Source organism: Physeter macrocephalus, chromosome 4, assembly GCF_002837175.3.
Source record: "Physeter macrocephalus isolate SW-GA chromosome 4, ASM283717v5, whole genome shotgun sequence".
Classification (NCBI taxonomy): Eukaryota; Metazoa; Chordata; class Mammalia; order Artiodactyla; family Physeteridae; genus Physeter; species Physeter macrocephalus.
Genome location: NC_041217.1, coordinates 38,831,633 through 38,847,642, shown reverse-complemented (window position 1 = coordinate 38,847,642; position 16,010 = coordinate 38,831,633). Strand labels below are relative to the sequence as shown.

Here is a 16,010-nt window from a genome sequence, read left to right as displayed (position 1 = left end):
CTATTTTATAGGTAATGAAACAGACTTAGAGAGATTAAGTGTCTTATTCAAGGATACACAACTAGCATGTGGCAGAGCTAGAATTAAAGCCAGGTCTTTCTGAATGCAATGTCTGGGCTCTTAACCATTCTGCTTTATTCTAAACTTATCCCACTGGAATGTTTTGAGGATTAAATGAGATAACATACCTTTACACTTAAATGGTGACTCAACTTTCTATCAGTCACATAGAAAGTATTTAATAAATGGCATCTGTGATCACTGTTGATTGTAAACCTGCCCATAACTTTTGTAGAGACACTTTACCTGTTCATAGAAAACAAACTGTAGTCAACTAAATCAGTTCTTATAACCAACCAATCACTTCACAAATACGTTGAGTCCTAGAAAAATAACTATTAGTTAGCTATTCTCAGCACTCTACTAAGCAGATACTTTCGTTGGGGAATAAGTTTCATCAAAGAAAAGATGATCTATCCATCATCTAGAACAGTGCCTGGCCCATGGTAATTGTCTTAGTCTGGGTTCCCTAGAATTAGAGCTCTAGAGGCAAAAGCTTACACTTTATTTGTGAGAGCCATCACAGGGAAGCAGGAATGAGGAGAAAAGGGAAGCGAGAAAGGAAGAAAGAAAGCGAGAAAGCGAGAACTGCTTTCTTTTGCTTTCCACCTAGAGGGAGGGAGAACAAATATAAGGGACTGCTTAGAGGCTGGCCACAGCTTCATGACAGGCTGATCATTTGGTCTTGTGGGACATCCTCAGAGAAAATATGTGAAGCTACTACATCTCTGAATGGTCCACTGGGGAAAGGAGGGAGAAGATTTCATTTGCCAGCCCCCATCCCCTCTTACTCAGGGGTTGATGTCCTAGAGCTTCAATTCCCCTGTGCTTCTTCATGGCATGGCTGGTGGCTGAGCAGGTCCCTCCAAATCCCATGCCTTAGTGGCGACAGGGAAACCCTGGGGTGGGAATTGAGAGGCGTGTAGCACAGGTACAAGGCAAGGGGCTGTCAGGGAGGCCCACCAGCATGAAGGACTGGAACAGTCATAGCAACTGGAGCAGTACAGGCTGACCCAGCCTGTCAGTAAGGTGGTTGTGTTCATCTTGGGTGATGCATAGCAAATGATCGCCCAAGTTAATAAACTCTTTGCCCTGCTTTCTTCTTTAAGTAATTTGCAGTTATTGACACCTTGATACATCTCTTTCCATTCTCACTCTAGTTTCCTATCTCCTCTTCTTTTGCTTTCATCCTAAATGAGGGTGTCCCCAGGCTTAGGCCTACTTCTCTTTCATTCTCCATGCTTTCTATGGGCAGCTGCATTCGCTTTCATGGTTAACTTCATACTCCCACCTGCTTGCTGATGGCTCGCAAATGTCTCCTTCCAGACTTGACCTCTCCTGAGAACTCCAGACTGGAGAACAAAGCTGCATTTTCCAATAGGAAGTTCCACAGGCACTTCAAAGGCCGAGTGAATCTCCTGGTCCTCTGCAGTCATCTTTGTCCCTTTTCCCAACAACTAGTAGGGGCTTGGTCCATGCTGGTGGAACTAAATCTGAAACGATGTGCCAATACTGTAGGCCAAGCTGTGTCCTACACAAAATGAAGTAAATCCTCCAGAGCCAGCTCTCTAGGAATTTAGGGTCTGGATTTTAGGATTGATCTGGTTTGTTTTCCATTCAGTTGCGCTGGAGCCTTGAGCAGCATACAGTTTACCGTTGTCCATTACTATAGTGGACATGTTGAAATTGACATTTAGTCTTTTCAGGAGTTGATTTCAGGGAAGTCCTTGGGTTTTTGACTCTTCTTGTGCTGTCCTTCTGCTTTTCAAGACCCTGACCTTGCTTTGTCCACAGTTTACAGATCCCTTTGGAACAGTGTATCTGATCTGCTCATCGAGCATGCACGCCCTTTCTTGCTTTTCCACCCCGCCTCTTTCTCTCCATGCTCTTCTGAATAAACCTTCAAATCACTGTGCTGTACTCACACAGGCTCCTGGGCTTGATCTGCCCATTTCTGCCTCCTCACCTTTGCCCTAGTAATCACAGCCCTCCTTCCTCTATAACCCTTAGACCTCTTTAAATCCTCCCCATTTCCAGGCCTGAAGACTAACTCAGGCTGATCCTGGTTTATACTGATCTCCTCTCTGAGTGTAATCTGGGACGATTATCTTGGCACTTAGCACACACAGTCCTATACAGTTGAATGCTTTTGCATTTCGTCTCCTTTTTTTCCCAATTGGATTATAAGCTCCTTGAAAGCAAGACAATGTCTTATGTTTTCTTGTGTGTTCCAATGATTTGTCACTCAGATCTTTGCACAGAGATGGTATGAGACAAATATTTGCTAGATTTGTTGGTTGGTTATCATGGTCCTTGGGAATTCACTTCCACTTTGTCTCTAGCAATCAATCAGGGGCATCAGACTAGGTAACATTTCCCAGAGGAGCCGTTGGTCATCTCATTCCAAATCTTTAGTTTGTAGTACAAGTTAATTCTAGACTTTGGACCTCAGGAATTCTGTTTCTTAAACATCTCAGGCAAGGCCTAGGAGCTAAAATTACTACTTTGGCATTTGAGGTGGCAGCTTGTTCATTTGGGAGGCTTTTGTCTTTGACTTTCTATTGAGTCACTTAAAAGAACCAAGGCGGCCTGCCAAGAGCAGTCCTGATGATTAAAGTTCATTGAGATATTCTCCTTCACACCCTCCTGTCTCATTGGCTTTATGAGGCTGCTTTCTGTGTCTTCACTTGGGGGCTCAACAGTTAATTAATGGACGTCCTTCGGAAACCCTTAAGGCCATTTTTCTCCTTCTCCTTCCCCCTGGCTGGTTTCTCCTTGTCTCCAAAGCTGCATGCATCGCTCTTAGGTAGTGTGGAGTTAATGCGAGGGGAGGAAAGGTTCTTTCTTTCATCACTTTGGGGAAATCTACTGCACAGGGCAGACAGTTTTGAAGATGGCCAAACTTAAAATTCGACACAAAGAACTATAGTAAAAGGAAAGCCAGAGAGGCTAGCACTCCAGTTGCCACCACCCCTCCTTCCTCCCACCAAGGTAACTGTCTTACCTTTGAACCCAACGGTCTCTCTTACGTGTCCAGTTTACTCACCACTGTATAGGAAGGGATAGCTTGGACTCACTAGCTTTAGGATCAGTGGCTCTAAAGTATGTATTATTACTAGTGATTAGCGTTAGTATGTGTGGGGATTTTCCACTCATGGAATTCTCCTGTTCTTTTTGACCTCTGTACAATTCAGCCTGGATTACTCATTAACGCTCACTCCATCTCTTAATTTAGAAGGCCTAGGAACCCATCCAGCAGACCTCCTCCACTCTGATCTTCCTTCAGCTCTGTTCCCATCATGACACAAACTTTCACCAGCTCCATTTCTGGCCTCTTGAAATCCAAACTACCCTGTTAGCCTTTGGAGCTGCTCCTCCCTGTGCACCCTTATCTCTGACCTACCCTTACGTGTCACCTTTTGTTCTGGTGAGGCCAGCCTCCTCACTATCTCATAAAGAGGCCGCGCTCAAACATTCCCATCTCTCCACTTATGTTTTCCCTTCTTCTGGAAGATTGTCTCCTCACCCTTCCATTTATTGAAATTTTACCCATCCTCAGAATACTAGTTCTGACTTCTCTTTCCTCCCATTTTCTCTCTTTATCCTCTGCTTCCTTCCACAAATTTAAATTTCAAGCCCTACTTTATGCCAGGTATTGTTTTGGGTCTAGGAGTATGTGAGCCAAACAAACAATTTCTACCTCTCAAGGAGTTTAGTCTTTCTCAAGAAGCCTTACTTTAGCAATGTTAGTCCCCACTGCTTTGAGTCCTTAAGACTTTAACCTGTAATATTTCTTCTCAGTTTCATTCTTGCAGTATACTCTAATAAAGACTTATCTATTTAATTATATATTGCATTATATGTAATATGTAAATAATTATGTATTTTTTTGAAAATGTATTATATCTTTTGATCATGTTTTTACAATTAGATTGTAAGTTCCTTGAGGACAGGGACCTTCATGCTTCCGAATACTTGAGAATTCCCTACTTAGTCCACTAGGAATCCTTTGTTTGCAAGAGACCAAAACCCCAATGAAAACTATTTTAAGCAAAAACGGAATGAGTTGGCTTGTATGCTGGAAAGGGCCAGGGATAGGGCTGGCATCTGGCCATGATTGATTCAGGGGCTCAAGTTTCCTTTTCCCATACCTCAGCTCTGCTTCCTCTAGGTTGGCTCCATTCCACTCATGGTGGCAAGATGATAGCACTGTCTCAGACTGACATTGTCCCCAGGTCTTGTAGCTCCTAAACAGGGTCTGGAGGTAACATCTACCATCTTTGGAGAGGCCGGAGGTGGAATCAGCTTTGTCAAAAGCACTAAGAGTCGGGGAGGATATGGATGCAAGGAAGGGAAAACAATAAGTATGTCACATCCACATATTCTGGAAGCTTAGTAGCTATTTGTTGATTGATTGTTTGGATTAACTCATGTTTGTTTCTATGCTATATTCAATAGGGTAAAGTAACGAGGAAAAAGGCCATCAATCACACTCTTTGAGGAAGAATATTTGCTGTTTTCTAGTTTGCTAAGAGTAGCTTGATGGCTTTTATTGGCATACTGACTACTGAGATAAGTAATAATGTCAGTCACTGAAAGATGTGGTATAGGAAGTTGATTGAGGGTGATACGTGTCTTCCTTCTCTCTGCTGTCACGACATTGTGTGCATACCTCATTTATTTATATTATTGTTTCACTGTGTTTGTTGTAGGTTTTTTACTTGTCTCTTCCTGACTGCTTTGCTAACATTGACAGAGGACTTTGTCTTTGTACTCTCAGAGCACCTGGAAGGTGCTCAAATAAATATTTGTGACAAGAGTAAGTAAGAAAGAACCTTGGCTTAGGAACCCAGTGACCCGGGTTCCAGGCCTAGATCTGAAGCTTAATAGCTGTGTGATCTCCAGAAATTCCTTCCCCTTCTCTGCGCTCTGGTTCGGTTATCTGTCCAAGAAGAAATTTAAAGGCCTTCCCATTACTGAGTTTGTAGAAAGGCAAACCTGCAGGTAAAGAGTAAGACTTGGCAAGGTATTCCAGCATTCTGTTTCCCAGGGAACAGTTCTGAGAGGAGCCGATGACCGTTGTGATAAGAGGTCTTGGTAAGAGATATGGAAGGTAGAGCCTGGTGAAAGCCTCAATTGTCTTCTTATGTAACACTTGCTGGAAAGGTACTAGGAATTCATATTCCTGAGATGGCCGAGGTGACATCATGTGTTTGTGAAAGGCTAAAAGCAGGAGAGGCAGATTTTGTGAAGAAAGACCGGCATCAGGCCTGGTTCCCAGTTGGGAACCCAGGCTGACCTCATGCTCAACCGGCTCTGAGCACAACCTGTGGGAGTGGCAGCTCTTGTCCCCTAGGTGCCAGCACATCAAGGAGAAGGGAAGGACGTGCCTGTGTTGATCTCCTGAAAGATTACATCTTTCTCCCGGCCTCCCCCCGACCCCCATTTCCTCCTCAGAGATAAGGGATTCATAGGAGGGGCTTCCGTGTGACTTAATCAGACAGAATTCCTAAAAAAGGAGATGAATTTTGAAAGAGGGAAAGAAAGGGGTTAATATCTTTGGATTGGAAGCAGTGAGCTGAACAGAATCCCCCAGTACTCTGCTGACTGATGAATTTCCTGGGTGTTCTCTGAAGTGAGGACAGTTTCTAGAGGACTGTGTCACCTGCATTGGCAGGTGTTATATAATTTTAGAATCTCCATGATTGTCGCTGTGGCAGGGCCCTGTTTTTGTTAAATGATCAGTATCCTGTTAGGTCTAGTTTTTCTTTGAATTTCATCCGTTTTGTGTCCCTTCAGCTTCTTTCTAAAAAGGAAATGAGCCTCCTTCTAACTCCCAGGACAGGTGTAGTTAGGATCTCAGCTATGGCCAAGCGTGGACAAGGAGTCAGCATATCCTGGGGGGAGCTCTTCTGGACGTGTGTGCTGAGCCTGCATTTGAACTCATACGTAAAAACATTCCTTGCCAGGTTTTGATCTGACACCCTTCGGAAATGGTGGAATGGTGATCTGCCAGTGGAGTTCAATGTCCTGGCCAAGCTTCCTGTCCTGAGGGACAGCTTCTAAGATTTGCTTTAAGAGTATTCAATGCAGAACTGAAATTCAGCCCATACAAGTGGAGAAATGGAAACCAAGAATTCCTTCCTCCTTTTTTTTTTAAAAAAAATTTATTTATTTATTTATTTATTTTTGGCTGTGTTGGGTCTTCATTTCTGTGCCAGGGCTTTCTCCAGTTGCAGCGAGCGGGGGCCACTCTTCATCGCGGTGCTTGGACCTCTCACTATCGCGGCCTCTCTTGTTGCGGAGCACAGGCTCCAGACACGCAGGCTCAGTAGTTGTGGCTCACGGGCCCAGTTGCTCCGCGGCATGTGGGATCTTCCCAGACCAGGGCTCGAACCCGTGACCCCTGCATTGGCAGGCAGAGTCTCAACCACTGTGCCACCAGGGAAGCCCCCTTCCTCCTTTTGGTGCCTGTTTGCTGGACCATTTTCCCCTTAGTTGGCAGGATGGCACTCAGCAGGACATGCTGTTTTGGTGGGGTTCAATTTTTGTAATGAGATATAATTCACATACCATAAAATTTACCCCTTTGAAGTGTACAATTCAGTGGGTTTTTTGTTTTTTGTTTTTGTATGTTCACAAGATTGTGCAACCACTGTCACGGTCTAGTTCCAGAACAGTGGAGTTACATTTTGACTTGAATCTTTGAATGAAATGCTAACCAAAGGTTAACTCTGATTTTCAAGAAACTTGTTCTAGAACTTTGGTCCCTTTTGCAAGGGAAGCTGCAGTTTTTATTCAAGTGTCATTTTTATAAAACATAATAGAAAAAGAGTCAGAGGACATTGAAATGTTCTTAGGCTTATTGCCTAATATTTTTTGCCTGCTACTGATGATTTTTAAATCTTTGGTCTGTAGGTGGGGGCTTAATACCATGGCTATCTATAATAAAGAATATTTGAAGCAAAAGTAATGAGACTGTCTTTGCTTTCTTTTCCTTCCTCTTCTTGTCAAGCCATGCTTCATTAGGGCAGGGCTTGGGCCTGTTTTGTCCTCTGTTGCCATCACCTAGCACAGGGTCTGTTATACAGTAGGGGCACACTAAAGATTTGCTGAATAAATGGGCAGTGTGGGGTGCCCAGGGGAGGTCATTTTTGACATGTATCACTCCAGGTCGTTCATGGTGACCTTTGTACTTTGACTTTCTGGATGGCCATGAAATACATTTATAGCCCTGAGATACAGCTGCATGTAGAACGTGAGAACTTGACTTCTTCAGGGTGGTTCTAGGGACAGAACCTACAAAGATCCCATCATCCCCAGCTCCCAGGAACTCTCATCCAACTATAAACTGAATTTGCAAAGGCTTCTTGGGTTGATGTGGTGAAGCACTGTGGGTGGTGTGACTGTGTGTCTTTGCGTGTATACATGTGTGCACGTGCATTCTGGCCTAAGCACACGATGGCACTGTGTGGATGGAGCTGTGAGGAATTCCTCCATGTTTTTATAAATTGCCCCTTTCTTCTTTCTGCCCTTGTAGTTTCTTGGTCGGCCAGGGTGCAGAGGGGCCTCCAGCCTGGGCCCATGGCCCAGGCGTGCTGGCATTCAGTGGCCTATTGTTTCCTGCCCCTCATATGCATGGACAGAGGACTGGGTCTGGCACAGCTGCCTTCTTGGGGACCATTGTTTGTCTTTGCAGCAAAAGCAGCAGCAGCAAAAGCCTGGACAGAGCACATTTTGCCCTGGACAGAGCAGCCATTCTGTCTTGGAGCTGCAGGCCTGGAGATGGGGGTAGTTGGAGTCTCCCTTAAGTGCCTGTTCAGAGGCTCTGAGGGTGGGAGCCAGGGCGGCATCTCCTTCTATGGGGAGGGGTGGTGGGGGAGGGGAGATGCTCAGTGGAGTTGCCTCACTAATTAACCACAGTGGCAGGTGGTATCTCTTAGCAGAGACTCTCCTTTTCCTGGATTGGGGTGGGGATATCGCATTCTCACTTCCTTCAAAGCTGCCCTGTAGAGGAGATCTAGGAAGCAGGAAGGGATCCAGACGAGTTGTGGACTAGTTGAAACATGGGCTAGTTAGTGAGTCACCGGGCTACTCCAAACTTGACTCTGGGGGCCTGAGTCACCACCTCATCTGGAAGGTGGGGAAGGGGATATTCCAGGGTTTGGAGCGAGAGAAACTGTGATTCCCCCAGAAATACCTCAGAGACCCCAGACTCTTGTTCGTTTCTCTTGTTTCCCTGCCCCACCGACAACCTCTTTGACAAGTCAAGGCAAACCTTCATTTGGCTTCAACCCCACTTGCACCTAATTGTATGAGCCTTTGGTAAATTACTTGTCATGCTTCAGTTTTCTCATCTGTGCAATCAGGACAATTGGGATACCAATTATGGACTAGTAATAAAGGTTAAAGGAGATGATGTGTGTAAAGGTGTTCAGTAAGCGTGTGCTCCCTTTCCTTCAGGGGCCCGGAGGGGATGCCTGAGGTTGGGGTGCACTTTGGGTAATGCTGCCCATTTGTTGAGACACCTAAGGAGGTCAGGGTGGAATTCCATGCTGGCTGGATGCACGTTGGGCCTTCTTAGATTAATTCACGTATCATAAAGGCCTCCTATGAAGTGCTTGTTCCTCAGACAGGACAACCCTGGAGCGGTCTACCTCTGGAAACCCATGGGTATTGTGGGAATTTGCTTAGCCTCCTCTTTTTATGGCGAAGGTGGAAGGAAGGTCATCCATCCTCCTGTGCTCCCTTTCTGCTCCACTGGTTAGAGAGTTTATTGAAGCAAAGTCTTAAATGAATTACAAGTGACTCAGAGAGGGCTGATAGCCCCCTGCCTATCCACATCCTCTTGCACATCTGTTACTGACTGGGTACCTGGAAAGCCTTTTCACGCTAAGATGCCCTGATTCTTATTTAATGGACAAGTTGTAAGTAATATCAATGAGCATTGTGAATGTCCTCTCCACCCACAGTCTGCCTACCCAGTGGCTACTACTACCAGCTACTACCTCTATCTATCAAAGATAGAAAGAGGACAGATGCCTCGAGGAATAGTTTCGGCAAGGGCTGTTGCCTTTAAGAGGCCCAGAAATCCCTGGCAGGAACCAGATGCCTGGCATGCCCTCTGCAGATCTCCGCCCCCCCAACACCCCTGTAATCAGACTCCAAAAAAACACAGAACAAGAGAGCTTTGATGAGGTAGGCGGCTTTTCTGCGCAGCCTTCTGTCTGCTTGAAACAATCCTCCGGTGCTCAGTTTCAGTTCAGGTGAGGTTACTGCAGGCCTGGTTGGCATTGGTGGTTGGCACGGGAGGAGGCAGGGAGCCGAAGAGTGTGAGAACTACACTCACAGATCACCTGAGATCACCCATAAAGGACCAGTTACTTGTGGTACATCCTGATATCTGTAAAAACAAACAAAAATGAAGATGGTGATGGATGATGGACCCGCAGCTACTCCAAGGCGAAGCCAAATGTACCATTTGCCCACCCCTCATTGCTTCATAAAAGGAGTGGTTGGCAGAATTTTCAACATCATATCTTCGTTCCTGGATTTGCCTCTGATTTATCCGCAGCTCAGATGAAAACTCTAGATTCCACATCCCCACCCTATGCATTACAGAGCATAGACTGAAAGCACTGTTACAACTCTGCTGTTGGGGAATGAATTTGGAGCATGCAGAGGAAAGGCGTAATAATACAGATGCTCTTTTTCCCTGGGATTGGAGTTACTGTCACATCCTAAGCTATTGGAGCTGAGCAGGCTTGTGGGGGGGGTGGGGAAGAAAGGGATGAAAGAAGTGACTCCCCTGTGACTCAGATGGGGATTGGGACATAACTTCAGCAGGATACGCACTGCAGGCCTTGCAGTCTGGCTTTGGCAAGCTGCTTCCTGCGGGTGCCAGGTCTCTTGTCAGTAACGAATGCAGTATTGCAGCTGAGGCAGATCTGGTTGTATCTGGAGCTGCCATTGCTGCAGTTCCAGAGAGGGTGTTTGCTAACCCTGTACGAGCATTCTGGCCAGCCAGAAAGCTGCCAAGCTAGAGCTTAACCAGAAATATTTCTAGCTTTGACACAGCAGAGGCTCTGAGCATCCGTGAGGATGAAGCATCAGAGATATGAGTGATTTTTTTTTTTTTTTTTTTTTTTTTTTTGCGGTACACGGGCCTCTCACTGCTGTGGCCTGTCCCGTTGCGGAGCACAGGCTCCGGACGCGCAAGCTCAGCGGCCATGGCTCACGGGCCCAGCCGCTCCGCGGCATGTGGGATCTTCCCGGACCAGGGCACGAACCTGTGTCCCCTGCATCGGCAGGCAGACTCTCAACCACTGCGCCACCAGGGAAGCCCAATATGAGTGATATTTGTTGGTGAAAATATCAACTTCTTGAAGATTGATTACATTCAGTGGTGTTGGAAACTATGGAATCCGATTGACAGTTAATGGTTTGCCTGCCTAGAGGTCTGGGTGCTTGTTTCATTCTTGACTGCCACTATTTGCCCTTGGGCAGAGCCCTTTCTATCTCCATTAAAATATCCTGACCTCTCCCCCTACTTCATGAAGATGTGGAAAAACAGTTTGAAATAATGTGAGAAAGTATAAAAAGTAGGAGTTTGGGCTCTAAAGTCAAGCTGTTTGGGTTTGAATCCCGGCTCCACCACCTAATAGCTTGACTTCTTTTTAAGAGTCAGTTTTCTCGTCTTTAAAATAGGGATGAAAGTAGTACTAACCTAATAGGATGGTTGGGAGATCATTCATTTGGCTCCCTGCCAGAAGGGAGCCTACATTCTGAGTATTGTGCTCGTTAAGGGGTAGCTCTGAGTATTATTATGTCTGATAAGCAGTTTCTCTTAAATGATTTAGCAGATCCCTGGTTTCAGTGTTCTTTAAGGGTCTGAAAAGAGTTGGTGAGTTTTGGTGGTGCCTCACATCACATTTTAAAAATTAAAGCCTTTAAGTTCCCCATAGCACAGGGAACAACTAAATGGAAGGGGTAAATGTTGGTGTTATGGGTTTTTTCCAGGGATCTCTGTCTGACTGCCTCACCTCGCTTTCATTGCAGAGATCCGTGCTCAGCTCACAGAGCAGATGAAATGCCTGGACCAGCAGTGTGAGCTCCGGGTGCAGCTGTTGCAGGACCTCCAGGACTTCTTCCGGAAGAAGGCTGAGATCGAGATGGACTACTCCCGCAACCTGGAGAAGCTGGCAGAGCGCTTCCTGGCCAAGACGCGAAGCACCAAGGACCAGCAGTTCAAGTAAGGACACTGTGGCTGTTACTTTTAGAGACCTTGAGAATGGGATCTGGGGTGGAGAGAGGCAGGGTGTGCCACCTCCATCTAATTGTATTTCTGAAGCAGGTGACCTAGTGATTTCAAATTGGCTGAGGGTTGAGAGCCCTCAAGGACTTCTCCTTTTCCAGATCAGTCCTACATTCAGTTCGATATCTTGGAGAGATCAGAATAGATGATGAACCATGCTTATAATAACAGCAAACGCCTTTAAAGCTCTTCCTATATGCCAAGCATGGTTCTAAGGGCTTTTACATATTTGTTAATTCACTTAATCTTCACAATTCCGTATGTTAGTTATTGTTATATCCCCAACATACAGATGAGGAAACTGAGTCATAAAGCGGTTAAGGAACTTTCCCAAGGTCTCTCTCTCTCTCTCTCTCTCTCTCTCTCACACACACACACACACACCCCTAATAAATAAATAGCAGAATAGCAGAGCTGAAATCCAAACCCAGGTAATCTGGCTCCAGAGTCTATGTTCTTAACCATTTCACCAAACTGTCTTTAACTGGAAGAAATGAATGTTGTAGCCATAAATCTAAGTCGCTGTGCAGACAGTTGCTAAAGCCTATTCCTTCTACATTTACAGTATTTTATACAACTGGCCCCTTCACTTTGTTCTCACTGCCATTGCACTAGTTTAGATCATCATCATCTTTGCCTGAGTGATTACAATACTAACTGTATCATCTTTAGCAGAGGTTCTCAATCCTGGCCACACATTAGAATTCCCTGGAGAACTTTTTAAAAATACTGAAATCTGGGCCCCACTCCAGATCAATTAAACCAGAATCTCTGGGAGTAAGGCCTGGGTAACAGTGTGGTATAAAAGCTTCCCAGATGATTCTAACGAACAACCAGCGTTGAGGACAACAGTCTTCAGCTTCTCCCCGTTCCAATCTGCCTGATCCATTATTATCAGATTTTGTCTTCCTGGAACACCCTGGGGAATCAGGCAGTTTCTCTGTGCGATGGCCCCCCGATGTCTGTGTTCTTGTTACTGAAGATGTGGTCTCCCAAGATCAGCACCGCTGGGGTTTTGGAAATGCAGAATCTCAGGTCCCACTCGCAATCTGCTGTAAGAAGATCCCCAGGTGATTTGTGTGCACATTTAAGTTTGAGAAGTGTTGCTCTGTTCACAGAGGTGTACACTCCTTGGCTTGGTCTTCAAGCCCCTCTACATCTGGCCCGACCAGCTTTCCAACCTTATTTCCTGTTTCTGTTCTGCTATACTGCAGCCAAACAGAACACTAACTCCACTGGGCCTTTGCTTATCCTGTTATGTGAACTTTTGTGCCCCTTCTTCACATCTCTGCAAGTCGAAGCCATACCCATGTTTTAAGACTGAATGCAGATGCAACCTGTTTTAAGAAACTTTCCAGATTCTCCCAGAAGGAAGAATGTTCTCCCCCTTCTAAATTCTTACAGCAGTTCTTTTTTTTGTTCTTTTATTAGGACATTCAGAGCTATCTGCCTTATATTATCTTCCTTTAGTGGACTGTCTAAGCTTTTCTGATTCATTGTTCAGTCTCCCACAGTGCTTAATGTAATATATAATAGATGCTCACTAAATATTATTGGATGAGTAAGTGAATGAGTGAATTTAAGAATTAATGCCAAGTGTATCTTATTTCCCTCTGTTTTCTATTTTTGTTTATTGCCCTAATAATTTGGGACACAATTTATCCTTTACAAGCCAGCTCTGAGCAACGAATAAGTAAGGAGAACATATGACATTTTCAATAGAAGCCAGAAAGAGAATTTCCTCCAGATGTTTTGTCCTCCAAGTCCCTTATCTTTTGCAAGTCCTGTTCTCTTTATGATAAGCAATCCTGAGAGACTAAAATGTTATTTTAGTATATGATAAATGAAGATCGGTGGGGGGATTGTTTGCTTTAGAAAAATAATTCAAAGTTGGATTTATTCTCTTGATAAACTCCTCCTAAGTTTAAAATAGCATTTGATTTTTAGTACTATATTATATTCTCAGCTTAAGGACACATTTACTACAAATTAAGGTACAGATGTGCTGAACTGCTGTAAGATCACATACAAGAAATAGGGTGTTTTCTCCAAGACTGGGAGAATTGATTTCCCTTCCGATAAAGTTGGTACCTGGCTTCATTTTTCCCAGACAACAAGTGAGTATTTCTTGAGAGCCAGCTATGTGCTCTGTGTTGTACAGGTATTGGAAGATACAAGACAGGTTTATTGTGTGTATCCACAGGGAGCCATATCTGGTTGGGGAGAAAATATTTTTAATATAGGAGGCAATTAGAGGATAAAGCAATAATGGTCTCATTAAGAGATCATTGATTTTATGTAGAATATAGATGTGATAAGAGGTCAGTGATAAATCATCAGAGACAGATAAAGGATCTGGAATAGTCAGGAGCATTTTCATGAAGCAAGTAGGATTTAGGTTAGTCCTTAAAGGTAGATTTGTGTAGGAGAGAATAGCATGTGCAAGAAAGAGGAAGCAGGAGTGTTTGGTGGTGAGGGGTAAAGGGGCTAGTGAGGGATCCAGCTTCATTGCAGAAGGTTCGTATGCATTCATTCAACAAATATCCATTGTGCATTCCTTGAACTCCTTCAGACCAGACACTGTACCCTGGGATATAACAATGAACAAGCACCGTCTTCCACATGGCACTTATAATAGAATGAGGAAACAGGCACTGAACACATCACACAGTTAGATGAGTTGAGGTAAGTGTTGAGGAACAAAAGGACAAATGGCTACAAGCACTCGTAGAGGAGCCTTTGCCACTCCTTTGCTGTCACTTTATGGCTAGGTTACTTTAATAGCTTCTTGTCGGATCTTATCCTGAGGAGCAATCTGTTGATACTTATTCAACAGACCCCTTTTAAATGCCTACTGGGTACTGTGTTCTGTGCTGATTCCTTCAAAGACTGAGATAAGCTCTGGAATCTTGGCTAACAGGGAAAAGAGACGTGTAAACAATATAATGTAAAAAGGGCTTTAACAGAGGTATGAGCAAAATATTATGAGAACACAGGTATTTCCCAAAGCGGTGGAAAATAGGGTTTAGATAAGTAGACACCAAATAACTTTGACAGACAAGCAGGGTAGTTCAAATTTGATGTGGCAGCATGGTAGAGAGCCCTCTGGGTTCTTGTGTAGGGAAGGAGACGTGAGGAAAGATGGTAGAAGAATGAATTTTTATGCCAGAGAAGGCCAAGATGGAGGTTTTGGGGGGATAATCGATGTACGATGTGAGAGCAAAAAAGAATAGAGAGGAAGGCATATATTCAAGAAGTATTCAAGAAACTGAAGAGGACTGGGTAACTGATTGGGTAAAGAACTGTAATGGTCAGAGGTGACCCAGTGTCTCTAGCCTGGTGACCTGGAAGAATTGGGGCATCTATGATAGAAGAGGGGCTGTTGAGGGAAGACCTGGTTTGAATGGTGAGCCTGCTCTGGGCATGTTGGGTTTGGCACAGTGGGAGGGCTCTCCAGTGGAGATGTTATACTATTGAGGTAAGAGGTGAGGTAAAAAGTGACTATGGAAGATATGAAACTACATGAACTCAGGGAAGAGAAAGAGAAGGACAGAGCTAAACCCGGGACCCAAGGCTTGGGCACACCCAGTTTTAGGGAGTAGTAAATGTTAATTACCAGAAGTAAAAATTACCAGGAGAGGATGGGGGAGGGAAGGCGGAGAGGAACAAAGGAGGGAGAGGTGATTTTTTTAAGTACTTAAAAGGATGGAAGGTATGTAGGATAGTGTTGTCTTATGGAACTAGCAGGCTTTCAAGTGGAAGATCTGTAAAAATTAATCCCAGCAGTTTCTTATTGATATTCTCCCATTATAAGGCATTGGGAGAGGTAAAGATGACTAAAATGAGTCCCAAACCCAAGAGTTTTCAATCTGTTGGAGTGCAACCTGAAATTGCTGATTTTTGGAAGACACAGAATGTCACATAGTGGCAAATTCATGTGGTACAGCCTAAAGAAGAGGCAATGAGACATACATACAAATGCATTTAACACAGGCAAGATGGTGAGAAACTCAGTAAGGGAGTCCAGGCAACATCCTACTTTCATACATAATTTATTCCTTAAAAAGTACAGGAGTTTTACATGGAGTAGGTGGGTTCTATTACTATAAGTATATATGTGAAATTCTGAATTACACCTCACCTGTTGAACTTTGAGCATTTGTCTTTCATTTTCTTCTTTTTGCCACAATTAAACCCATGGTCTGCTTGCATAAGTCCAGGGAACATTTGAGGAATTATGGTGACTGATGATTTCTAACCTTGTCTTGTTCATCCAGGGATGAGACTCTACTTCTCAATGTAACACTAGCAGCAGCACTTGCATTTTTCCACTTTCCACTCATCTCTGTGTTGTAAAACAGAACCAAGTATTCTGATATTTGCACGTACAAGTGTTACTGTACAGAGACAACCACGATGCTGAAACGGAGCTGGCAGACAACACCACCAGGCCACACTTGAAACATTTGTTAGCAACTGAAAATTGACATTTTTGGCCTAGGAAAGGCTTTTTAGGCATGTCTGTTTTAGGTTTGGCAGTTTGTTTTTTTTTTTTTTGCGGTACGCGGGCCTCTCACTGTTGTGGCCTCTCCCGTTGCGGAGCACAGGCTCCGGACGTGCAGGCTCAGCAGCCATG

General features: G+C 44.4%; 1 protein-coding gene across 1 annotated transcript in view; it reads left to right on the top strand.

The window, feature by feature from the left end:
• The window catches only part of SRGAP2 (SLIT-ROBO Rho GTPase activating protein 2), a 211,606-nt gene that overhangs the window by 82,345 nt on the left and 113,251 nt on the right, over window positions 1-16,010 (top strand). Inside the window, exon 3 of the mRNA XM_028488127.2 lies at window positions 11,119-11,311. Within this exon, the coding sequence (XP_028343928.1) occupies window positions 11,119-11,311 (193 nt within the window). The remainder of the gene's footprint in view (window positions 1-11,118; window positions 11,312-16,010) is intronic.